Genomic DNA, 27,665 nt, shown 5'->3' on the forward strand with positions numbered 1-27,665 from the left:
GGGAGTATTGACCTCTTCATCCTGTCTGAGGAGCATTGCATCGATAGTAACCTGTCGCTGAAACTGCTTCTCTGTCTCTGGATGGTGCTATGTAGAGGATGTTCAGAGTTTTCCATAATTGACCGTAGCCTACTCAGCGCCCTTCGCTCAGCTACCGATGTTAAACTCTCCAGTACTTTGCCCACGACAGAGCCCGCCTTCCTTACCAGCTTATTAAGACGTGAGGCGTCCCTCTTCTTAATGCTTCCTCCCCAACACGCCACCACGAAGAAGAGGGCGCTCTCCACAACTGACCTATAGAACATCTTCAGCATCTCACTACAGACATTGAATGACGCCAACCTTCTAAGGAAGTACAGTCGACTCTGTGCCTTCCTGCACAAGGCATCTGTGTTGGCAGTCCAGTCTAGCTTCTCGTCTAACTGTACTCCCAGATACTTGTAGGTCTTAACCTGCTCCACGCATTCTCCATTAATGATCACTGGCTCCATATGAGGCCTAGATCTCCTAAAGTCCACCACCATCTCCTTGGTCTTGGTGATATTGAGACGCAGGTAGTTTGAGTTGCACCATATCACAAAGTCCTGTATCAGTTTCCTATACTTTGAAGAGGCAGTTTTCAAAGTGGGTCATATGCATAATGATTTTTTGTCTGCACACCTGCAAGTCCTGCAGTAATGGTGGACAGCAGCCAATAACCTTTCCTACTGTCCTGACATTGTTTTTGTATATTGTGAGAGGATACTACACCAAATCAGACAGTAATTGTTGATGTGAGGCTGCTCTCGATAATGGCAGTGTTGAATTGCACCAATATATTCTAGGGGAGATGAAACGTTAATGAAAAGGAATTCACAGCACATTTAAATAAATCTGATTATTTGGGAATGCACTAAATGCAATTTTCTCTTCTCAAAAAGCAACAATAATAGTTTAAGCAGATAAAAGATAATTGTTATTACAGTGAACAGGTGAGAGCAAATTTTTCACCAACCAAAATGAGGCATTCAAGAAATAACTTTAAAATACACAGTAATGCACTTGACTGCATTATTTCTTGGGTCTATAAATTATTTCTTAATAATTGCTACTAAACTTGTTAAACTTTGGTATACCACGAGTTAATGCTAATTCACAGTACGTTACTGTGTATATTAAAAGTAGATCCTGAGTACTTCACTTTAGTTGAATGCTTATTGAATGCACCATCCAGAGACAGAGAAGCAGTTTCAGCGACAGGTTACTATCGATGCAATGCTCCTCAGACAGGATGAAGAGGTCAATACTCCCCAATGCCATTAGGCTTTACAATTCTCCGCCAGGACTTAAGAACTTTTTAAAAGCTATTAATGCTTTTTGAGATAGTGATTTAGATACATATCATATTTTTTACTGAGTTAAGTATTGTATGTAATTAGTTTTGCTACAACAAGTGTATGGGACATTGGAAAAAAAGTTGAATTTCCCCATGGGGATGAATAAAGTATCTATCTATCTATCTATTTATTTAGAGATACCTAACGAGCCCATAATGCCCAATTATACTCATGTGACCAATTAACCTAACCCGGACATTTTTGAAATGTGGGGTAAACTGGAGCATACTGAAGAGAAATTCACGCAGTCACGGGGGAACGTACAAACTCCTTACAGGCAGTGGTGGAATTTGAACCCTGGTCATTGGTGCTTTACTAGTGTTATGCTAATCACTATGCTACCGTGGGGCTAAACTGCTTAAAGTGCTTTGGAGGTCTAATCAAAGTCTTATAACAAGGACAAGATTATATGATTTCCAGTCACTGCTTTTTTTTTTCATAAGGCACCCTGTAACCATCATCTATTTCAGCTAAGTTGTCAGCTGAGATTTCACATCCTGAATGCATCTGAAGTGCACAGAATTTTGTCATAAGTACCAACCGGTTCCCTAAGGTTGTCACAGCTGGGGATGGTAGTGGGAATGAGCTCCCGCTGCTTATTAAATGCTTCCAATGGCGTGTGCCTCAAGTAGCCTCTGACAACCAAATCCAGCTGCAAGCCTTCATGTGAGGCTTAGCTACTAAACCCAGTGTACCGTTTCTACCACAGGAGAAGGTTACTGGTGCCTTAAAACCAATTGCTTGGAACAGATGGGACTCCTCAGTCGTGGTAAGCAGCTCATCTAGGAGAAAGATTATTCTGATCTCAAACCTCTGCTCCCTTGTGGCTATACTCACTCATAGGGAAGGCTTTAGGAGTAAACACATAGGAAAAATCCAGGGCTGGAGTTTTTAAGGCAGTTTGACTTTGAGTTCAATGCTGACTGGTAACTCCTGTGACACTGCAGGTGCCAAACTGTATGAATCTCTGCCATTCCTTTGGATTCATCAACTGCGTGGAGAGGGGGAGCTTGCTGAATAGGCAAAAGCTTGCTCTCCATATTGTACTGCCCTGGCTTGCACATCACGTAGCCAGCTAGGACGTAACATCCATGGTCAACCCCAACCAACGTAGTGCCTCTCTCATTATTCAGTGAGGTAAGATGACAGTTCAAGCATATACCAACATAACTTTTCCCACCGCATAATAACTTGATGGGACTTGGTCAATGCGATGAAGCAGAATAATAGAATTGTCTATGATGATGTATGAGATGGGCCAAAGGGGGTGTTGCTGTGCTGTTGTATTCTATGACTCTGAATCCAACTGAAAGCACATTCTACAATGGGATACTGTGTACTGCTTTATTGATAGCACAAGATACTTTTATTATTTGGTTATACTCTTTCCTCATACACTCTTAGACAAAATATGGTATCAACAGTGACAGCTTACAACATTGTTATATATGCAACAGAAAAGTATGCTGAGTAAGGTTTCTGATAAAACATTTATTACAAGTTTTCATTCTTCAATCACTTGCTGTTAAAACTGCAGGTAATAAGTTCTTTCTCCCAACACCCCCCCCCCCCCCACACACACACACACAATTAATTCAATATTCAGTTTGAAATTCCACATTTCACTACATTATAATTTTAGGTTAATTGAGTAAATCATGGCAAGAGAATACAAAAGCTTTGATATGTTAATTCCATATTAATGCTATTGAGGGAGTGCAGCGTAGGTTCACAAGGTTAATTCCCGGAACGGCGGGACTGTCATATGTTGAAAGATTGGAGTGACTGGGCTTGTATATACTGGAATTTAGAAGGATGAGAGGGGATCTGATTGAGACATATAAGATTATTAAGGGATTGGACACGCTGGAGGCAGGAAGCATGTTCCCGCTGATGGGTGAGTCTAGAACTAGAGGCCACAGTTTAAGAATAAGGGGTAGGCCATTTAGAACTGAGATGCGGAAAAACTTTTTCACCCAGAGAGTGGTGGATATGTGGAATGCTCTGCCCCAGAAGGCAGTGGAGGCCAAGTCTCTGGATGCATTCAAGAGAGAGTTAGATAGAGCTCTTACAGATAGCGGGGTCAAGGGATATGGGGAGAGGGCAGGAACGGGGTACTGATTGTGTATAATCAGCCATGATCACAGTGAATGGCTGTGCTGGCTAGAAGGGCCGAATGGCCCACTCCTGCACCTATTGTCTATAATATTTTAAAGATCAAGAAGTACCAAACTTTTACTTATTTTATTGAAATACAGTGTGGAACAGGCACATCTGGCCCTTTGAGCCATGCCACACAGCAACTCCCTGATTTAATCCTACCCTAATCATGGGACAATTTACAGTGACCAATTAACCTACCAACCGGTATGTCTTTGGGAGGAAACCAGAGCACCCGGAGGAAACCCACACCATTACAAGAAGAATAATTAAGACATAAGCATGACTATAAAATTCATTATCCATTTCAGATTGAACAACTGGCAGTTAATGTTACATTTCACAAAACTGTAACTGTCTTTTTGGCCAATGGTACAATGTACTAGTTCTTCCATCTCCCAGCTCATGTTATTTGAGTGTGTAATTGAAGTTTCCTATTTTTGTCCTGCATCAAATCCCATGTTTTATTTATAATGCATCAAAACCAGTTAACTGTAGCCTTCATATAGTTATGAACAAAAGAGATTCCTAGATGCTCAAAATCCAGAGTGACACACAGGAAATGCTGGAGGAACTCAGCAGGTCAGTAAGCATCTATGGAAACGAGTAAAGAGTGGACATTTCAGGCTGAGTCCCTAAATCAGAAGTGGAAGGGAAATTTTGGCTTCTTCCCCCTTTCTTCTCAGTCCTGATGAACAGCCTTGGCCTGAAACATCTATCATCAGGGATCCCCCACCATACAGGTCATGCTCTCTTGTCACTGCTGCCATCAGGAAAAAAATACAGGAGCCACAGGACTCTCACCACCAGCTTCAGGAACAGTTATTACTCCTCAACCATCAGAGGCTTGAACCTCATCATTGAAATGTTCCCTAACTAATGGATTTTTTCATTCATTTCATATTCTTGATATTTATTGCTTATTTATTATTATTTCCTTTTTTTGTATTTGCACAGTTTGTTGTCTTCTGTATTCTCATTGAATTCCCAAGTTGGCCGACCTTTCATTGAGCTTTAATAACTGTAACAAAATCAAAGTTCAAAGTAAGTTTTATTATCAAAGTGCATATATGTCACGATATACAACCTGAGATTCTTTTTCCTGTGGGTATACACAACAAATCTATAGAATAGTAACTATAGTAGGATCAATGAAAGATCAACTACATTTTATTGAGTATGCCCACAAAAAATGAATCTCAGGGTTGTATATGGTAACATACGTACTCTGATAATAAATTTAATTTGAACTTTGAAACATCCACTGTTTATTTCTTTCCATTGATGCTGCTTGACCTGCTGAGGTCCTGTAGCATTTTGTGTTACTCTCGACTTTATATAGTTTGATATATAGTTTATATAGTTTTTAATATGGGTTGATTAAAAACACTGATGAACAATTTCATACTGTAATGAATTGGTGAAAGTATATGTTAGTGGGCAGTGATGGTTACTGGGAAGCTCCCATTCCAATTCTGTGTTAGCTTGGCAGGAGGTATCTAATACTTCTGTGTACAGTATCTGGAAGTATTAATTACATAGAACAATACAGCAGTGCAGGCCCTTCGGCCCACAATGCTGTGCCGACCCTTAAACCCTGCCTCCCATATAACCCTCCACCTTAAATTCCTCCATATACTTGTCTAGTAGTCTCTTAAATTTCACTAGTGTATCTGCCCCCACCATTGACTCAGGCAGTGCATTCCACGCACCAACCACTCTGAGTAAAAAACCTTCTTCTAATATCCCCTTGGAACATTCTACCCCTTCCCTTGTATTTCTCTTGTATTGAGCAGTGGTGCTCTGGGGAAAGGCATTGGCAGTCCACTCTATCTATTCCTCTTAATATCCTGTATGCCTCTATCAAGTCTCCTCTCATCCTCCTCTTCTCCAGAGAGTAAAGCCCTAGCTCCCTTAATCTCTGATCATACTGCATACTCTCTAAACCAGGCAGCATCCTGGTAAATCTCCTCTGTATCCTTTCCAATGCTTCCACATCCTTCCTATAGTGAGGAGACCAGAACGGGACACAGTACTCCAAGTGTGGCCTAACCAGAGTTTTATAGAGCCTCATCATTACCCCACGACTCAAACTCTATACCTCAACTTATGAAAGCTAACACTCCATAAGATTTCTTAACTACCCTGTCTACCTGTGAGGCAACTTTAATTGCCTAGCATTTTCATGCATCTTTTCAGTGTCTTAATGCTGAATGCTTAAAAAATATTCAGTAATTTAATGATTTGAAATTTGCCTAAAGAGGACAATTCAGATTCTATAGAAACAGCAAGGGGCACATGAGCAAACTTGTTAATATTACAGTAGGAAACCTGGATCGAAAATCCCACCTAGACTTTTTTTCCTTTGTTAAAATTGGAAAATTCGACATGTGATTGGCAGTAAATGCTCTGCAAATCTTTGGAAAAATGAGGAATTGGTTCAAGGAAGAACACATACCCTTTAAGAAAATGTTACGGAAGACATATGTTGGTTATAAAAAAAACTGACATTCCCATTCTTGACAGAAATGACTTTTAAAAAATAAATGAATTAATTACAAGGCAATTAGTGTGTAACATATATGTTACACACACCTTTATATACACTTGCAAACATTGTTCGTAAAGGTACTTTATGATAGACTTGTAAATCCTATGCCTTACACTTTTGCTGAAATAGTGATATGGACTTTACACCAGCCAAAGGGAGAGAATGGAGTGAAAAAACAATTATATTAAAATGTATAATTGACAAGATAACATTGGGCTTAACTACAGCACCAGCAAGTGGAGGATCTGGGTTCAATTCCCACCACTGTCTGTAAGGAGTTTGTACGCTCTTCCTGTGGCCATGTGGGTTTCCTCCAAGTGTTTTAGAATTCTCCCACATTTCTAAAAAAAAGACATATGGGTTAGGATTAGTAACTTGTGGGCATACTATATTGGCGCCAGAAGCAAGACGACACTTGTGGGCTGCCCCCAGTACATCGCAAGACCAATGGTTGTTTACACAAATGATGCATTTTACTGTATGTTTCGATGTACATGTGACAAATAAAGTTCAGCTTTCATTTTTAATCTTTTACTTGTAGTCCAGTAATATCCTAATAATAGAGCAAAATTCTAAAATTTACTATTAAATTTAAGGGGGTTGCAAAAACAAAGACATTAGAGTTTATATGTACAAAATCTTTGTTAAAAAAATAAAAGCTGAAACGTTCAGGCTGCTGAAGCAAATCAGACATTGGTCTTAATAAACAGAGGCAGAGAGCATACACACAAGTAGGTTATACTAAATCATTACAATTGCTGATTAAACTACAGATGGAGCACTGTGTCCAATGATAGACACAATAGGGTTTAGGAAAATGTCATAGACTTGGAAGGGATTCAAAAACAGTGAAATGGTTCCAGGGATCACTGTAGCATTTCAATTTGTATAGTGGTCAGAGAAGCTGGGATTTTTGTCCTTGCAAAGATTAAGGGGAGGTTAGAAATAAATATGCTGAATGATTTTGTTATAAGTTTTATTTTCCTAGATATATATATCTAGGGTACAAATGCCATGAAAGATAGCTTTCTGCAGCAGTAACTGCAGTGCATTACAAATATATACAACACTAATAGTAATAACTGCCATGCTAACCTCTGGGATATATATACACTAAAATATGACTACTTAAATAGATTAACTTTATTTATCACATGTACATCGAAACTAATGTACATGTGCTATGTGTGTCAAATCAAATTAGTAAGGATAATGCTGGCGGCCAGCCTGCAAGTCTTGCTTCTGGCACCAACATAGCATGCCAACGCACTGCACCTAACCCAGAGGATTTACTGGGAGAAGACTGGAGCACCCAGCCGAAACTCCATGCGGTCACAGGGAGAACTTTCAAACTCCTTACAGGCAGTGGCAGGAACTGAACCCCAATCAGTGATTGCTTGCCGCTGTAAAGTAATGTGCTAACAGCTACACTTACCATACCATCCCCTATACTATTCTCTTGGCTGGTGTAAAAGCCAGACAACAACTTCAGCATTGGGTGAATTAATCTATCAAGACATACTTTTCCAAACAAATGGTAAAGCAAATAAGGCAAAACTGTTTACTAAGTCAGTAGTGAGAAGACACAGATGTAAGACTATTGGATAAGATAACTGTAGACAAACTGGGAAAGAATTATTCTTAAATGTGGTGAGCTATGATAATCTGAAATGCATTGCTTGAAGGGGTGAGCTGAGGCAGAATCGACAGCAACTTTAAGGTTTTGGATAAATATTTGAAATGGAAAATGCAAGATTATCAGATTATAAGAGCGCATAAGCAGGGGTTGGGAAAAATTGCAGAGCTTGCATCCAGCCTGAATCTGCTAAAAGGTCAAATGGTGAACCTTTTTTCTGCACAGTTCTTCTTAAAGATTGAATTCAAGAGTTCTTTGCTCAATACCTATAAACTCTGCTTGTACAAGTCATCAGATCAGTGATGGTTTGCCATTCTAGCCTACTATTGTAGATCCACATTAATTATTAGGCAAAGCAAGAGCAAGTTGTTGTTATTGTTGGGACCAGAAGGCACAGCTTTAGAATAGGACGACGTCCCTTTAGAACAGAAATGGGTAGGAATTTCTTTAGCCAGAGGGTGGTGGCTGTGGAGGCCAAATTATTGGGTATATTTAAATAGAAGGTTGATAGGTTCTCAATTAGTAAAGGTAATGAAGGCGATGGGGAGAATGGGGTTGAGAGGAAAAATAAATCAGCCATGATGAAATGGCGAGCAGACTTGGTGGACTAAATGGCCTAGTTCTGCTCCCAAGTCTTATGGTCAAAACTGGTACAGTTACTACCAATGGAAATACAGAATAAAATAAACAACTCTGGTAGATCACTGCCAATTAAAACAAAATATAAACATCATGAATTAATGAACCACATATTATTAAAGGATAATATATAGTACAACCTCACTGTGTACCCCAACAACATTTTCATACCCACATTATCTGAATGACATGCATCATGAGTCGTTTCATAGGGGGAAAAGATGAGGTAGGTCTAGAGCATGAAGTATTTTTCCTAAGTTATGCTCAATATTAGTCCCAGTAATATCTTTTCTCCAGTATGAATGTTGCCCTAATCATCTTTACTATATCCTGCAGCAGTCTATTGCTCCTGTTACATGTCATGATGAAGATAAAACGCAAATTTCAACATGCACCAACTGCAGTGGATGTGCTTCACAGGACAGACTGAGCTGTCAGGTTATTTTTGCTCATTTTCCACAGTGTATGCAAGTATGACTGCGCACATTTCTCATCACAGGTTTCAACACACACAATAATACCTGTAGTGAGAATATTGTAGTGAAAAAGAAATTCTCACTCTAAAGAGATGATCCAGTATAGAAAAAGAATCAACATATATTAACATTGAACCTTGCTGTTTCTTGGAACAGGATTTTCATAGGTAGTGATGTAACAAGGAGGACAGCAAAGGAGAGGGAAAAAGGCAATATTAAAAAAAAAAAATGGAGCCAATGGAGACCAGGTGGACAAGTCAAACAGTCTTCACAAGATTATGGTATGAAGCCAAAGCTGATCTATACTTGTAGGCTGCATGTCAATTCCTAGACATGCAGCCTCCAAATGGGTAAGCTCGGCCATCATCTTTTAGATTATGTGTCATTAGACAAAAATGTTTGCTCCATTCACACAATAATGTTCAAAAAGATTTCAGAAGTTTGGCTTTGATATCCAAACATGTTAAATTGGCCACACCCCTCATATCTGGTTAAATGTTAAGCAAAGCTGATCTATACGCAAAAGTTACTTTACCATCTATTCACACATTGAAATCTGTTCACTTTAGCATGTAGATTTTGAATGGTAGGTTGTTTATGTTAAAAGGTTTAATTGTTGATAGGGAGCTTAAATGAAGTGGCCTTAAATGAGTAATGGAGTTTAAGCAGAGTGTAACTCAAGTACGAGATCTGAAAAATTAAGCACGTGAATGTTAAACAACATAACTACATGGATTCATTAAACAAATCTTTACTAAAATGAACTGTATTCAAAAATTTGCTTAATAGTACAGAAGAAAATAAACTTTTGAAACTCACATTCAACTGTTCCTCCTTTTTTTCCTCTGAATACAATCGAAGTGGGAAAAAAGTGTAGGGCTGATAATTTCAACATCTTTTATCTACATACCATGGCTCGAGACAAACACTACATGGTCATATAATTGCAGTAATGAGCAGTTGTTTCCAGCAGAAGTACAAAAGGATAAAACTTCAAAAATGAAACCAACCTATTTGTACTAAGTACATAAAAATCATAGCGGCCATTTAGTTGCAAGCCTCGAAGGACAGAACAATGTAGAGCCGATGAGTAGCAATTCAGAGTTTCTGATGGGCAAAAAATGCCTTGGTTTCTGTACACACTGGATTAACACAAAGTGGACACCGTAGACTCAACTGCTTGGAAGAAGTTTCTGCTGATTTTAAATGAGTATTTACCAGATCTGCCAGAGCCTAGAAAAAGACAGTGAATCATCAGTGCAAAATTTCAACATTTTTATGCGGATAAAACATAAGAACATTATTAAGTTTCCAAACGAAACAGTATGCTGGCTACACCAGTGATATTCATGTCATTTCTGCAAATAGCCCTCATTTTAAGCATGCTTCTAACCATGGCAACAGGTGCTGAAGGTTAGTGATATAACCTCAACAGCAGGGGTTCCCAACCTGGATCCCACAGTTAACGGTAAGGGTCCACAGCATAAAAAAGGTTGGGCTCTCCTGTTCTACAACATCAGATGGACTAACAAATGCTCTACTCTTGACAAATGAATTCGAAGTCTATTCAATCTTTACCTACAATTAAAGCTTGTTATTTTTAACTAATTATTCATTAGGCTTTTCCAGAGGGCATTAAAAATTAACCTCAATGCTGTTTTCGTCGGTCATATAGCAAGAGTGGCTAATTATGATATTAAAAGGCGCTAAAGTCAGAGGGTGTGGAATATGTGGAATTCATTATCACAGACGAATATGGAGGCCAAGTCATTGGGTACATTTATAGCGGAGGTTAATAGGTTCTTGATTAGTAAGGCAACATGGAGAAGGCAGGAGAATGGAGTTGTGGGCGATAATAAATCAACTATGATAGAATGGCAATTAAGATTTGTGGGCCAAATGGCCTAGATCACCTTCCATGTCTTATGGTCTAAAGCAGGGGTTCCCAACCTGGTGTACACAGGCCCCTTGCTTAATGATATTTGTCCATAACATAAAATATTGGGAGCCCCCATCTAAAGAAACACAGTTTTATGATAATTTGACAGATGACATGGTCAACTTTGAGCACAAGGCCTTTGTGTTGAATGGTAAAGAACCACAGCAAAATATTTAGCTGTAATACAAAGCTAACCTTGTTCACTTATGAGTTAGGGCTGACCCCATTCATTACTCGGTCGATAGTGGAACACAAACTGAGATGCTACGATTGATTATGGTATCACAGGGCTTATAAAAAGGTAACAAATTAATCTCAAAAAATAATGTTCAAAGAAATGTATTAGTTTTTCTTAGACCATAAGACTAGAAACCAGAGGAGCGGAATTAGGCCATCCTTCTCAAGCCCGCGTCGTAAACCTTTGATGCCCTTACGAATCAACAACCTACAATATACCCAATGACATGGCCTCCACAGATGTCTGTGGCAATGAATTCCACAGATTCATTTCCCTCTTGCTAAAGAAATTCCTCATCTCTGTTCTAAAGGGACATACCTTCTGTTCTGAAGCTGTGCCCTCTAGTCCTAAACTCACCCACTATAGGAAACATCTTCTCCACATCTACTATCTAGGCCTTTGACAGGTTTCAATGAGATTCACCCTCATTCTTCTGAACTTAAGTACAGGCACAAAGCCACGAAAAGTTCCTCAAATGTTAACCCTTTCAGAATCAGAGTCGGGTTACTGTCAAAGTCATATATCAGGAAATTTGTTTCATGGCAGCAGTACATTTCAATACAGAATAATAAAAACTGTAATTTACATAAGCAGTAGTGCAAAAAGAGAAATAAAAAGTAGTGTGTGGATGATCCTAGGGTCATTCTTGTGAACCTCCACTGAACTCTCTCAAATGCCAACACATCCTTTATTAGATAAGGACACAAATCTGGTCACAATACTCCAAATGCAGTCTGACTAATGCCTTATAAAGCCACAGAGCTTACAAAAACACTATGCAAATAAAGTGCCTCCAAGAACCAGTCACTGTTGTGGGAGTGTAAAAGTATTGCTCTGCCAAAAGGACACAAATTTCGCAGGCTTACAAGTAACAGATGGCAATTCATCTGCTATTTGATTGTTGATATTATCTGTGAAACTAAATCCCACTGTCAGTTAATGCAAGGTCCCAAAATAATTGAGGCAAGTGTGAGCCTGTCTTACTTCTTCAGAAAAATTAAAGATATGAACAAAAACTAATTCCTTCAGGTGCTCTATTTATTTATTTTACCAAAGTAAACGCTTAAAGCATGAGTAATGGACAGCAGCTTCTTTTACTTCCAATATCTCATTAAATGACTGTTATGTTAGTGTTATTGCAATAATGCAAGTTTCACATCTATTTTAATTTCCAAACTTATTCTGAGACTGAGCTGACAGATATGTACTGAGCAAGGTCACAACATACAATGGAAAACTGAGACAGGTGGCATTGTTTATTGCTCGGCTCTGCTCGGGTTTCATACAGCTATTTGAAACCAACGTTATAATATATGGAACAGGGTCACAAAGAGCAACATGGAGCAGAGAGAGGGACGGGAATAAGAAAGAGATCCTGAGTGAAGAGAGAGGAGAGAGAGCACAAATGAGGAAGAGGGAAAGAACTTAGAACATCATGGCAAAGCACAGGCCCTTCGGGCCATAATATTTTTCTGAATCTTTTAAGCTACTCTAACATCAATCTAACCCTTCTCTCCTACATAGCCTGCCATTTTTCTATCACTGATGTGCCTATCTAAGATTTTCTTAAATGCCCCCTCTGTATCTGCCTTCACCAGCTCTGAAAGGATATTCCATGCACCCATCACTGTGTAAAAAGCTTGCACCTCACATCCCCCCCATAATTTTTTCCAATCATCTTAAAATTATGTCCCCTCGTATTAGCCATTTCCACCCTGGGAAATAGTTTATGGCTGTCCATTCGATCTATGCCTTTTATCATTTTGTACAACTCTGTCAAGTCACCTCTCGACTTCCTTCACTCCAAAAAGAACAGCTCCAGCTCAGTCAACCTATTCTCTTAAGAAACCTTCTCTAGTCAAGACAGAAAGATAATCAAAGAAAAAATGTAAACTAAGAAAAAGCAACAGCAAAGGAAAATGATAACAAGAGATAGAGGGTGCAGGCTGGGGGGGTGGGGGGGGGGTCGCTATACTAACCATTTTTTTAAACTTCATGTACTTGGGAAATTTCACAGTCCATTCCTAAAAATTCTCACCATTACCAACAAGCTCTGAATGTACTACCCTTTATCAAATGAGAGTATACCAAGCCAAATTTATTTGTCTGGTTCTGGAAATCTAATTATGTATAGATTGTCATTTCCAAAGATACTTATTAAAATTTCAGTACTGCTTAAAAATAATTACTGTTCCATTTTAATCTTTATTCTACACTCTAAGGCGTTGGTTAAAAATTAAACTTTATTTTCTGACTTGCTATGGATGGTAAAACCATAAGACATGGGTGCAGAATTAGGCTATTCGGCCCATCATACCCGCTCTGCCATTTCATAGAGTCACAGAGCACTACAGCTCAGAAATAGGGCCTTCAGTCTATACAAACTATTATTCTACCTAATCCCATCAACTTGCACCTCTATACCCCTCATGAACTTATCCAAACTTCTCTTAAATGTTGAAATCAAATCCACATACAACACCTCTGCTGGCAGCTCATTCCTCATTCTCACAGTCTGAGTGAAGATGTTCCCCCTCATGGTTCCCTTAAGCATTTCAACTTTCACCCTTAACCTGTTCTCATCTCACTAAACCACAGTGGAAAAAGTCAACCCTATCTATACCTCTCATAATAGCTGATTTATTTTCCCTCTCAACTCCATTCTCCATCTTCTCCACGTCCACTCTATGTAGGCCTTTCACTGTTCAGTAGGTTTCTATGAGATCACCTCTCGTTCTTCTAAACTTCGGTCAGTACAAGTCATTACCATCAAACGCTCCTCATATGCTAACGCTGTCATTCCCAGGATCATTCTTCTGAACCTTCCTCTGGATCCTCTACAAAGCCTTGTTTTCTTGAATATGGGTCCAAAACTGCTCACAATACTCCAAATGATGTCTGACCAATGCCTTATAAAGTCTAGGCATGTTAGCCTTGCTTTTATATTCTAGTCTTCTCGGAATGAATGCTGACATTGCATTTACTTTGCTTATTCACTCTGACTGAACCTGCATGATAACTTTCAGTGAATCCTGCAATAAGACTCTCATGCAAGTCCCTTTGCATCTCCGATTTCTGAAGTCATTCTCCGTTTAGAAAATGCTTCAGGGAAATTGTTTGCTTCCAATGTTATTGGAAACCACAGCTCCTCAAGAACTGAAGCCTATGAAAAGTGGAATCTAAGCCTCAGTCGAGAGCTTCAAGGTCTGTAATGAGCACTTGAATGTCATCGAAAAATCGAGGCCAGACTCATCATGGCAAACAAACTTCTTTTGTAAACTATACACAAAGGAAATACCTTACCTTAATGAAGAGCTGATTTCCATTTAGTGATTCAGCTCGCCTAATATTCTCCACGCCGCACTGAAATGAATTTTATGAAAGAACAAAAAAAGTTAATGATAGTTAAAAGATTTTTTTAAAAAAAAGATTAGCTTTATTTGTCACATATACATCAAAACTTACATTGAAATGTGTCATTTGTGTCAAATCAAATCAGCAAGAACTGCGCTGGGCAGGCTGTAAGTGTCACCATGTTTCTGGTGCCAACATCTCATTAACCTTAACCGTACATCTTTGAATGGTGGGAGGAAACCGAAGGAAATTCACATGGTCACAGGCACATACAAACTCTTTACAGACAGTGGCGGGAATTGAACCCCGATAGGTGAAAGCTGGCATTGTGAAATGTTGTGCTAACTGCTATACTACGATACTGCTCGAAATTACATTATGAATTATATTGTACATTACAGTTACACTGAAACACCTCACTGAGACCACTCCCACCTTTGCAACAACTTGCCCAGCTTCTGTTTATCCTTCAACAGGGCCACAACTTGCCATTGGATTTGGAGGCTTGCATGCCTCAAAGACCTGGAGAGCTATGTTGGCTGGAGTCAGGGTTTTATGCTTTGGTTCTTGGTAGGGTCACCCATGCCAAACAGGTCAAATGGTCTAGGACAGACTAAGAGTGGTCCACAGTCCTCCAGGTTCATAGGTTCAGCTCAGGGCCATCAAGTCTGACTGGCAAAGCAAAATTGTTATGGAAATAGCAGTGAAGAATCCTTCTATATCTGGGTGCAACAGTTTCCACCCAGCACTTGAATGACCTGACCGTAGTGAAAACAGAAAGGAAGCTACTGGCATTAAGGAACCCCTGAACACCGCTAGAGATGGAGGACCTTCATTGCTGTCCTAAACACCAACAGCACAACAGGCCGTAAGTTTACAACAGCTTGACTTTTATCAAACAAAGTGAGCAACAGGTCATCACACTACTTACCACACAAATCATAGTCAGCTTGGGCTATTGAGTGAGAAATAATGTTGGATTTCAGATTTTTAAATTTATTTTTACACAAGATACACGTGTAGACTTCACCCAATTTATAGATGTGCAAATTGGCAAAGGTTATGTGTATAGTCTGCCACGACACATGAGAAGAAGTAAACCACATGGCTCTCCCAGGCTTCTTCATTCAATAAGATCAAGCTGATCTGAATTTTCCTTTCTGTTCCCTGTAATGCTTAACATCCCACAGAAGGAATTTACTCAGCCTTAAATATAGCAAGTAAGGAGGAGAAAATGAAAAGGCATGGGATCCAAAGGGACATTGCTTTGTGGATCCAGAACTGGCTTGCCCACAGAAGGCAAAGAGTGGTTGAAGATGGTTCATATTCTGCATGGAGGTCGGTCACCAGTGGAGAGCCTCAGGGATCTGTTCTGGGACCCTTACTCGTCGTGATTTTTATAAATGATCCGGATGAGGAAGTGGAGGGATGGGTTATTAAGTTTGCTGACGACACAAAGGTTGGGGGTGATGTGGATAGTGTGGAGGGCTGTCAGAGGTTACAGCGGGACATTGATAGGATGCAAAACTGGGCTGAGAAGTGGCAGATGGAGTTCAACCCAGGTAAGTGTGAGGTGGTTCATTTTGGTAGGTCAAATATGATGGCAGAATATAGTATTAATGGTAAGACTCTCGGCAGTGTGGAGGATCAGAGGGATCTTGGGGTCTGAGTCCATAGGACGCTCAAAGCAGCTGCACAGGTTGACTCTGTGGTTAAGAAGGCATACAGTGTATTGGCCTTCATCAATCGTGGAATTGAATTTAGGAGCCGAGAGGTAATGTTGCAGCTATATAGGACCCCAGTCAGACCCCACTTGGAGTACTGTGCTCAGTTCTGGTCGCCTCACTACAGGAAGGATGTGGAAACCATAGAAAGGGTGCAGAGGAGATTTACAAGGATGTTGCCTGCATTGGGGAGCATGTCTTATGAAAACAGGTTGAGTGAACTTGGCCTTTACTCCTTGGAGCAACGGAGGATGAGAGGTGACCTGATAGAGGTGTATAAGATGATGAGAGGCACTGATCGTGTGGATAGTCAGAGGCTTTTTCCCAGAGCTGAATGGCTATCACAAGAGGGCACAGTTTTAAGGTCCTTTGAAGTAGGTTTCCATTCAGTGGTAAGTTTTTTTTCCCTTTTACACAGAGAGTGGTGAGTGCGTGGAATGGGCTGCCGGCAATGGCGGTGGAGGCGGATACGATAGAGTCTTTTAAGAGACTATTGGATAGGTACATGGAGCTTAGAAAAATAGAAGGCTATGGGTAAGCCTAGTAATTTCTAAGGTAGGGACATGTTCGGCACAAGTTTGTGGGCCGAAGGGCCTGTATTGTGCTGTAGGTTTTCTATGTTTCTATTGATTCAACTTCCACAGACCTTTGAGGAGAGAATTCCAATAATTTACAACCCTTTGCAGAAGACTTTTTATTCCAATCCCATGGTTTTCAGCAAAAATTCCACCGAGATAGCCAGCTTACTGTATTGCCACAGCACTGATCTTTGTCAATTCCCACCACTTCCCCACAAAAGAAACTTATACTTCTAATTAAAATGAATATTCCACACAAAATGATGCCTTGCAAACCCCCTGCCAGCTTACCTCATTGGCTAAAAGTTGTGCGTATTCTATATCAAGTTCATGGAGTGTTTCAATATGATCGCTAGTAAAGGCTATGGGGACCAGCAGTAAATTTTTCTTTCCTCTCTCACATAACCCTTTGATCGTGTCATCTGTTGAAGGGCCAAGCCATGGCATAGGGCCGACCTGTATACAGTAATGCATCACAGATAAAGTAGTTATCCTTTCAGCTTTAGGAACTATTACACAATGTTATCAGTTCAAATTAATTCTTCCTGCTGAATTTGTGATAGATTCAATGTGGTCATATAAACAAATGTACAATACTAGCAGATATCACCTGTACACCTGCTCGCTAATATAAATATCCAACCAGCCAATCATGTGGCAGCAACTGAATACATAAATACATGCAGACATGGACAAGAGGTTCAGTTGCTGTTCAGACCAAACATCAGGATGGGGAAGAAATGTGATCTAAGGGACTTTAACCGTGGAATTGGTGCCATATGGGATGGTTTGAGTATCTCAGAAACTGCTGATCTCCTAGGAATTTCAGACATAACATCCTCTAGAGTTTACAGAGAAAGGTGTGAAAAACAAAAACCAATGAGTGGGCAAGTTCTGTGGGCAAAAACACCTTGTTCATGAGAGGGGTCTGACGAGAATGGTCAAACTGGTTCAAGCTGTTCAAACTGGAAAGCAACAATATCTCAAAAAATGACATGTTACCACAGTGGTGTGCAGAAGAGCCTCTCTCTGAATGCACATGTCAAACCTTGAAGTGGATGGGCTATAGCAGCAGATGACCATGAACAAACACTTACTGGCCACTTTAGGTACAAGAAGTACCTAATAAAGTGGCCACTGAGTATATCTTATGCTGGTTAAATAACAACAATGAAGAAAGTTATTGAAAACTCAAGTAGAAGTTACCTTGGACTGCCACACCAGCCTGTAGGGGTTACTGAAATTTAGTGTTTCCATGACTCTTTGAACAGTTGCTCCCACTTCCTGAGGGTAGGGGTCCCCTCGATTCACTACCTAAAATAAAAACAATGCCAAACTTGTTGTTTTAGATGTTTAGCTTTGGTGAATTGGATAATGAGCATTCAGTATTTACAATAATGTGGCACAGAAATCTCGATCAGAGATCAATCTGAAACTTGAACTCTGTTTCTCTTCATAGATCCTTCCTGACATCCAGAGTTCAGCAAAGGTACGACTGTAACGGACAGGGCGCAGAGTGGATTGCCTGGGATGGAATGCTTCAACTTACAAGGGGAGACTGAGTTTGTTTTCCATGCATCAGAAGCAGCTGAGAGGGAACCTAATAGTACATAAAGTCATGAGAGTAAGAAAGTCTTTACCACAGCAGAGGTCTCTAAAATTAGTGGCCTAAGGAAAAAAAGGTTTGAAAGGGATACAAGGAAAATATTTTTACCTAGAGGAAGGTTACAATCTGGAGAGCACTTCCTGAACTGGAGAAGGATTGTGCTCTCCATAACATTTCAGAAGCACCCAGATGGGTATTTCAATTGGCAGAGACGAAGAAGTTTATGTATTAAGTGCTGGAATATGAGATTGGTATAGATAAGATTCACAGGCATGATGGGCCACAGGACTCCATTCTGTGCTGTATCACTGTTTCTCTCTATGACCAACCATTTTGCTTTGTATCAAAACACAAACTCTAAATTCATTACTTAGGAGATGCTCAACATGTTGGCCCACTGCGCTTGTACAGCCTCAAAAAGAAACAACTCAATTATTTGGATATTCAGCAGTTTATTTCAAAGCAGTCTGAACCAAGTCCCCATCCTCCCTTCAGCATGCAATTTCTTTCTCAATACACAGAAGTCCATTCAAGTTTCATGCAGAGCATGACAATGAAAAATCTCCAGATGCTGCAAATACAGTCAAAGAGTCAGCAATTCATAGAGCGCTACACACACCAAAAGGCTCTTTGGCCCATCTAGTCCATGCCGACCTGATCTTCTGCCTAGGCCCATTGACCTTCACCTGGACCATATTCCTCCAAACTCTATATACCTATCCAAACTTCTCTGAAATTTTACAATTGAACCTGCATCTACCACTTCCACTGACAGCTCATTCCATACTTGCACCACCCTCTGAATGAAGAAGGTAGTTCTGGGAATTTTTACAATATTTTTCTTTCAATTCTACTTTACAGCTTTACCTGCTTTACAGAAAATTCTGCCTAACACACACACTGGCATTTTTTCATTTTAAAAATATGCTTATGCTTTTCGAAAAAGAGTGAAATGTACTTCCAACAAACTACTAAAGACTGTTTCAGTAAATTGAAAATTAACATACTTTCATCTCAAGCCACTAAAACATTTAAGTAAGCACATCCGTAAATCTAAATCCAAGGGTACTTTTGACAAATCCAATCTGAATTTATATTATTATAGATACAGAGTGGACTAGGCCCTTCTGACCCAACGAGCCGCAACACCCCACAACCACCGACCGATTTAATCCTGGCCTAACCACAGGATCAATCAACATACTAACCAGTACATCTTTGGAACGTGCGTGGAAACCAAAGCAACTGGAGGAAACCCAACCACTCACGAGAAGAGCACACAAACTTCTTAGGGGATGCCCAAATTAAACTCCGAACTCCATGCCCTGAGCTGTAATACTGTCGCACTAACCACAACGCTAGCTTGGCACCTTAATTGAGTCATCAATCTCCCAGTATTCTTTGAATTAAATGTTTAAAGAACATGGGATTTTAAACACTTAATTCAAAGAATTAAGAAAATATATTTATTGTCACAGGAAATGATTAAAAAATGATGGGTCTTCATCAAGCTTGTCAAATATTGTACGGCAATGTAGACTACGAGGACAAAAATGTGCTAAAAACTCAGCAAACTGTAATATTGTCTTTCCTGACATTTTTCACCCTTTTAAGTCCAAGATTTGTTCAAGCCACTTACAGACATAGGCAATGAATGAGCAGAGAACAAAATAACTACATCAGTCCTTTTGTCCGGTGGAAATCGATCAAGTTCCTGCCGTATATGATCTGCAAAACACTAGAAGATAAAACACACAACTGTTACTCACGATAACTTAAAGCAAAGACACTTACCGATAATAAATATGGAATATCACCCATAAAATCAAAGAAAACTGATCACTTTGCTCCAAACAAGGCATTTTTAAAAAGTACTGTCCAAAAATTTAAATGAACTGTAAAAAGCAAATGTACACTCATGGCCACTTTATTAAGTACACCTGCACACTTGCTTGTTGATGCAAATATCTAATCAGCCAATCATATGGCAGCAACTCAATGCATAAAAGCATGCAGACATGGTCCAGAGGCTCAGTTGTTTTTCAGAACTATCAGAATGAGGGAAAAGTGTAATCTAAGTGACTTTGAATGATTTATAGTGCCAGGTGGGGTGGACTGAGTATATAACAAACTGCTGATTTCCTGGGATTTTCACACAATCTCTGGAGCTTGCAGAGAGTGGTGGGAAAAACAATCCAGAGTTGCAGTTCTGTGGGCGAAAATGTCTTGTGAATGAGAGATCAGAGGAGAATGGCCAGACTAGCTCAAGATGACAGGAAGGTGACAGTAACTCAAATAACAGCGTGCTATAACAGTGGTGTACAGAAGAGCATCTCTGAATACCCAACACGCCAAACATTGAAGTGGATGCACTACAGCAGCAGAAGATCACACTGGGTTCTACTCCTTGTACCTTAAAAAGTGGCCAGTGAATGTATAGGTGACTGACATTATAAGCTCTATTATCTAGGCTAAATTAAGACATGGTATCCCTTTAATTCTTCCAAGAGGAGCACAACCCAGAGAGCGATGTTCTCACATGTGCCAAACAAGTCAAAGGGTAGGGGATAGACTAAGAGTGGTCCACCATTCTTCCAGGTTTGAAGGTTCAGCTCAACCCTGACTGGTAAAGCAAAATTGTTACAGAACAGCAACGAAGAATCCTTCTATATCGGTGTGCAATGATATTCCTGAGTCTCCACCGGGACTTGCATGACTGATTGTAGTGAAAACTGAGAGGAAGCTACTGACATGATGAAGGAAGCCCTGAACACTACAAGAGATGGAGGACCTTCATTGCTGCCCTAAATGCCAGTGGCAAAACAGGCAGTAAGTAGTATTATCTCTTTAGTTGATTTCACAAAAGAATAGGTTCCTGATTGAGTGCATACTGTACTTTGCAACTAGAGCTTTCATAGGTGGAACTAGAGAAATAGTACACCTCATAACGTAAACTAAAATGTTGCACTTGATGCCCAGCAGGAAAATGGCAACAACATTTTAATTCCTCAAATGCAAATTATAAACAAGAGCAAATTGGCAAAAGGTATCATATAATTTGTTGATCCACCTTACCTGAATTAATAAGGGATGTGTTGGCCACCTGTCTATAGTACTCCATTTCATCTTCGGTGCAATGCTCTTGCTATTATAATATCGATAAATTGCATTTAAACTACTCCCTAAAAAGAAAGTCAATAATCAAAGTCACATTACTTCTCAACAGTTTTCAATCTGGTTAATCAATGCTTGATAAGTGAAATGATAGGCAACACTTAAATAAAATGTGTTTCATTTTAAATTGAGATGAAAAGTACAAGGGCTTTCATGCTCAGTTCTGCTAACAGTGAAGAAACTGTACAACTCAAGTTTTAAAAAAAAAGTTATTTAGAGATACAGCATGGTAAACAGGCTCTTCCGGTCCAATGAGCCACCCAATTATACCCATGTGACTAATTCACCTAGCAAACCATATGTCTTTGGACTGTGGGAGCAGCAGCCCTGGCATTCATGGGGAGAACATACAAACTCCTTACAGACAGCAATGGCAACTGAACCCGGGTGTCTGGCACTGTAATAGCGTTACACTGTTACGCCACCATGCCTTCCCAACTCAGGTTCAAAGTAAATTTATTATCAAAATACATATATATCATATATATGTAAATATTTTTTTGCAAGCAAACTCAATAAATCCAATGACCATAATAGAATTGATAAAAGACCGCAATCAACTGGGTGGACAACCAGCGTGCAAGTATAAGAAATAATAATAATAAATAAGCAACAAATATATCAAAACATGAGATAAAGGGTCTTTGAAAGTGAGTTCATAGGTTGTGGAACAGTTCAATAAAGGGGCAAGTGAAGTTATCCCATTTGGTTCAAGAGCCAGTTGACGGGTAATGACCACTCCTGAATCTGGTTGTGTGAAGTTCCTATACCTTCTTCTTGAGGCACAAGCAAGAAGAGAGCATGTCCTGGCTGGTGGAGGTCCCTGATGATGGATGCTGATTTCCGTTGACAATGCTCCATGCAAATATGATTAATGTTGGGTAGGATCAACAGTTACCAAAAATGTTTGGTTGAAGTTATTGCTATATGGAAGGGAGGGGGGGGGGCACACCAGTTACTGAAAGCAAAGGTTCACATACTTTGTCCAACAAATATATGTAATATTGGATCATTTTTCTTAATAAATAAATGAACACATATAATGTTTTGTGTTATTTATTTAATTAGGTTCTCTTTATCTAGTTTTAGGACTTATGTGAAGATCTTATCACACTTCAGGCCATATTTATACAGAAATATAGAGAAAATTCTACAGGGTTCACAAACTTTCTAGCACCACTGCAGGTGTTCAGGTGGATGAGTCACAAAAAGTTCTATTAAGTAGTTAAGAAGGCACAATGTATTTTGGCCTTTATTGCAAAAGGGCTGAAGTTTAAGGAAACAAATAGGGAGGTTTTGCTACAATATACAGGGGATTGGTGAGGCCAGACCTGGAATACTGTGCACAATTTTGGTCACCTTACCTAAAAGCAATAGGGCAGCAATGGGGAAAAAGCAGAGAAAACTGCAGATCCTGGAAACTTGGAGTAACACACACAAAATGCTGGAGGAACTGAACAGGTCGGGCAGCATCCATGGAGGGAATGAACAGTCGACGTTTCAGGCTGAGACCCTTCGTCACAGTAGAATTGGAAGCAATTCAAAGGAAATTTATCAGGAAATTCTCGAGATGAGAAGGCAAGTCAAAGCAAAGCAGCTTCACTCTGTATTCCTTGGAACTTCAAAGAATGAGGGGTGACCTTATTCAAACAAGATTCTAAGGCAGGGGTTCTCAACCTGGGGTCCTTGCTTAATGGTATTAGTCTACGGCATAAAAAAGTTGTGAACCCCTGTTCTAAGGGGAGTTGACAGGCATGCTTTCATTAGTGGCAGAATCACCAACAAAAGGATGTAATTGCAAGAGGCCAGCCATTTGAAATTGATGGGTACAGAAATTTATTTGTTCGGACGGCAGTGAATCTCTGGAAATCTCTCACCCCTAGAAGGATCAGGGAAGGTTATAAGAAAAACACAAAATGGTGACCGAAAAATATTTGAATAGAATTGACAACCGTAGGAACTGAGGCCAGGACTGATCAAATTCAATGGCAGAGCCTGGTAGCCTACTCTTGCTTCCATCTCCATCTGTTTATGTGAAAAATGTTCAGATTGAAACTCACACTAGTTTATTCCACAAATTCATATTCTAATTAGATCCTTTGAACATACTGAATGTCAGTTCAAAGAACCAACAGTAAATCATGCTCATCATAAATCTGAATTAAGGACAAACTTGGCCATGAGCTTTGATAGCACTCCCCATTCATATCATTTTTATGCCAGAAATTAACTTAACACTAAAATGTGGCTGATTTTCTAAATGTATAGGATGTTATTGAATAACATTGTTCAATAAGCATTACCTGTGGTCGAACAGCTATACTGAGGATACTGCGTAAATGCCACGGCTCGCTCAATCCCATCTTTCTCCATCTCCTCGACTGCTTCTTCCGTTAATGGATGAACGTATCGGAAGCCAATGTAAAATTTGTGCGGTGCTGAAAATATTAATGTAAATCGCTTTGTTAATTTCATCTAATGAAATTGGCAAAGGAATAATTTAGGCAAGGTTTTAAAAAAAAGCTATGTTTTAATAAATAATCAGAAAGTCAACTGGACCAGCCATTTAAAACTAAAGTTACAAGGTCTCTCCAGGTCAACTGCATGGCAATGGGAGGCAATGGGATGGTCAATGTTTGGGTTCGATCGATCACTTTGCCACCACAGACGCTGTCTGACCTACTGAGTTCTTCCAGCAGGTTACTTTTGTGCTCCAGATTCCAGTATCTGTAATCCTGTGTGTCTTGATTAAAATGTGTCACAGGAAAGATCAGCAATGCAAGAGAGGTAGAAATGCATGACCTAGAAATACACTGCACCAAACAAGAAATAGTAACACACCTTTTAACCACTTTGAGAAAGTAATTGACATATTACAAGTTCATCCAATGCCTGTTATTTTAATACCAGTTTTCCAAATATAACCACTAGATGGAGCCAAGAGACAATCCTAAACCAATCACTGAGCTAGATCTTGTGCACTGTAACATCCTACTGCCAAAAATTTCTATGTGTTTTCTTTATATCCATTCAAGAGTTCATTGACACAATTTAAATGTTGATTGCTTATTGCTAATTCATACATTGTGATTCAGTGATAACACAGAACTAGAACACAAAACACCACTGTACCATACAGGCCTGACGATGTTGATTCAACCCTAAAATCAGTCTATCCCTTCACTCCCACATAGACCTCCAGTTTTCTATCATCCATGTGCCTAAGAGTTTGTCTAGTGGCCCTAATGTATCTGCCTCTACCACCACCCTCAGCAGTGCATTTCATGCACCCATCACTCTTTTAAAACAAAACTTATCTCTGAGACCCCCTCCCCATATTTCCCTCCAATCACTTTAAGATTATGGCCCTTGAGTGGTGATACATCTTTCTCACTCAGGATGTGTTCTGGAGTGGGAATTGCAGCTGATGAGGTTCACAAGGATCTCATATCTAGAGTATTTGCAGTTTTGGGAAGTGCTAGCTAAGAAACCTTAAGTCAGAACGAGCTAGAATAAAGGTGTGAATGCCAAAGCAGCCTGAACAATTTCAGAATTCTTGAGCGCTGTTGGAGCTAGACTCGTTTGAAAGAGTTGTGAGGTAATGTTGCAGCTCTATAAAATGCAAGATAATCCACTCTCAGAATATTGTGTTCAGTCTTATCATTGAAAGGATGTGGAAACTTTAGAGGGGTTGCAGAGATTTACCAGGATGCAGCCTGGATTAGGGAACATGGGCTGTGCGAGCTAAGACTTTTCTCTTTTGAGCAAAGGAGGGTGAGAGGTGACTTTATAGAGACATGCAAGATGATAAAAGGCATAAATCAAGTGGACACCCAACACCTTTTTCTCCCAAAGGCAGAAATGGCTAATACTAAGTGGCCTAATTTTAAGGTGATTGGAGGATTGTCAGAGGCAAGTATTGCTTACACATGGAGTGGTGAGTGCAAGAAGATTTGCTGCCAGAGGTGGTGGTACAGGCAATAACATTGCGATATTCGTGAAACTCCTAGATAGGCATATGGGTGAAAGAAAAATAGAGGGCTACGTGAGAAGAAGCACATTAGTGACATCTAAGAGACTCTTAGATGGGCACATGGATGAAAGAAAAATGGAGAGCTATGTGGGAGAGAAGGGTCAGATTGATCTTAGAGTAGGTTAAAAGATCAGCACAAAATCGTGGGCCAAAGGACCTGTACTGTGCTCTACTTCACTATGTTCTCAAAATAAATTACCTGTTCTGACAAGAGGACAGGTCTTTGATGGTGATTATGGCAGCTGTAATGTATTAGGCTGAGATGATTACATCTGGAAACAGCTATTTGTACCAGGTTCAACTTGAGGTAGTGAAATAGGGGAATCTTTTCCCCTCAATTCCCATGGCAATGGATTTTACCAGAGCTCAATGTCACAGTTGGTCAAAGGTACCTGCACCTCATTTTTGCAATTCAGCTCTTGCGGCAATTTTTGACCAGAGATTCCTTTGCCAAGAAACACATGCAGAGCCCAGGCTGAACAGTGAGCCAATTCCCTGCATGCATTTACCACACCTTCCCTCATCTTGATGAGAACAACTGCAGTGGTAATTGGTCCAATGGGAGATTATCTTCCCAATTATAACAATTATTTTTTTTGTCTTTACACTTGTGTACTCTAAATGACATTAAACAATCTTGAATGCTGATTCTTGAGATGCCCAGCTTTTAATGTCATAATGTCAATGTGACATTAATGGCAAGAAACTGCTGGGATTTAGTGACCGTCAATGCTAAATATATCTCCTTAACCAGTTAGGCTTAAAGATTACAATGAAGAACAAAGAAGAGGGCAAACTAGGAGTAAAAATAACCAAATAAATTAAAACTAAGTATTGAATGATTAACACAATTTAAATTCCAGAAAGCAATTCATCTATAGAAGGAATGAATTCCATTGATTTGAACTTGAATTCAATATTGAATATAATCTTGGTATTTTAGTCATACCTTTGACATTTATTCATATCTCTGGATCTAGCAGCTGGATTTACAGCTACTGTTAGTGGCTGCTCAATGTCCTGGAGTTCGATGTATTAGGGCAAGACTTAATTGCCTTTTGCTGGCTGTTCTACACAGAACCATTTGCAAGGTCATCTTGACAGGTCAGTGTGCATTTGGGAAGTCAGCGATGCACTTGTGGTTTTGAACCATGAATTTGACATCAACAGTAAGGTGACAGACAGGAGGGACTACGTTTTTGGTCCAGTAACTTTATGCCCACTATGACTTGTGTTAGTAGCATAGAATTACTCATTTGAAATAGGTTAATAACTATCATTCCTTCTAATTTATTTTATTTTTTTACAGTTGCGCAGACCAATAATTTGTGACAGTGTTATAACTTGAAGCATTGATAAGGTAAATATGTTGAAGCTCTAAAATGCTTCTAAGATAGATAGATAGATAGATAGATAGATAGATACTTTATTCATCCCCATGGGGAAATTCAACTTTTTTTCCAATGTCCCATACACTTGTTGTAGCAAAACTAATTACATACAATACTTAACTCAGTAAAAAAAATATGATATGCATCTAAATCACTATCTCAAAAAGCATTAATAATAGCTTTTAAAAAGTTCTTAAGTCCTGGCGGTAGAATTGTAAAGCCTAATGGCATTGGGGAGTGTTGACCTCTTCATCCTGTCTGAGGAGCATTGCATCGATAGTAACCTGTCGCTGAAACTGCTTCTCTGTAAAGGTTGCGGTATATTTATTACTTTATCAACATTATATAAAAGGAAATTCCAGCTGTGTGGCAACAAAAGCTATGTGTGTGGGAGCATTTCAGTTGCTGCGCAGCCGTGCATCCACACAGCTTAGAAGGAACAGTGGTGATAACTCAGAATGAAAAGGGAACAGAATATCTTTTCTAATTGTAAAAAGCAGCAACCTTTATAAATTAGTGTTAACTGATTAGTTTTAAACACATTTTTAGTAATTAACTTTTAAATTATATAATTTATTTAACCTCAAAATCTGAAACAAACACCAAAAATTCTTGGCTCATTCATTCTGTGTAAAAAATAAATTCCCTATTTTCTAAAAAAAAGGGCCCCTCAAACTACTTTGTCATAACCTTTGCTTAGTTTTCCTCGCATATTTGCTTGAAACATCTCAGCATACAAGTTAGCAATGTTTATACAATGAAAACAGTTTTTCCAGTAGACTGTCCATCT

The 27,665-nt window shown here is 39.4% G+C and overlaps 1 protein-coding gene across 3 annotated transcripts in view; it reads right to left on the bottom strand.

Annotated features, from left to right (window-relative positions):
* Positions 1-2,706: 2,706 nt before the first annotated feature.
* The window catches only part of fech (ferrochelatase), a 40,018-nt gene continuing 15,059 nt past the window's right edge, over positions 2,707-27,665 (bottom strand). For all 3 annotated transcript variants that reach the window (XM_073064137.1, XM_073064138.1, XM_073064139.1), the window contains 7 exons: positions 23,755-23,889; positions 21,353-21,459; positions 19,917-20,015; positions 17,878-17,985; positions 16,963-17,127; positions 14,319-14,378; positions 2,707-10,071 (listed from right to left, as the gene is read on the bottom strand). In XM_073064137.1, coding sequence (XP_072920238.1) covers positions 9,937-10,071; positions 14,319-14,378; positions 16,963-17,127; positions 17,878-17,985; positions 19,917-20,015; positions 21,353-21,459; positions 23,755-23,889 — 809 coding nt within the window. In that variant the 3' untranslated portion in view covers positions 2,707-9,936. The remainder of the gene's footprint in view (positions 10,072-14,318; positions 14,379-16,962; positions 17,128-17,877; positions 17,986-19,916; positions 20,016-21,352; positions 21,460-23,754; positions 23,890-27,665) is intronic.

The sequence above is a fragment of the Hemitrygon akajei genome, chromosome 13 (assembly GCF_048418815.1).
Source record: "Hemitrygon akajei chromosome 13, sHemAka1.3, whole genome shotgun sequence".
Classification (NCBI taxonomy): domain Eukaryota; kingdom Metazoa; phylum Chordata; class Chondrichthyes; order Myliobatiformes; family Dasyatidae; genus Hemitrygon; species Hemitrygon akajei.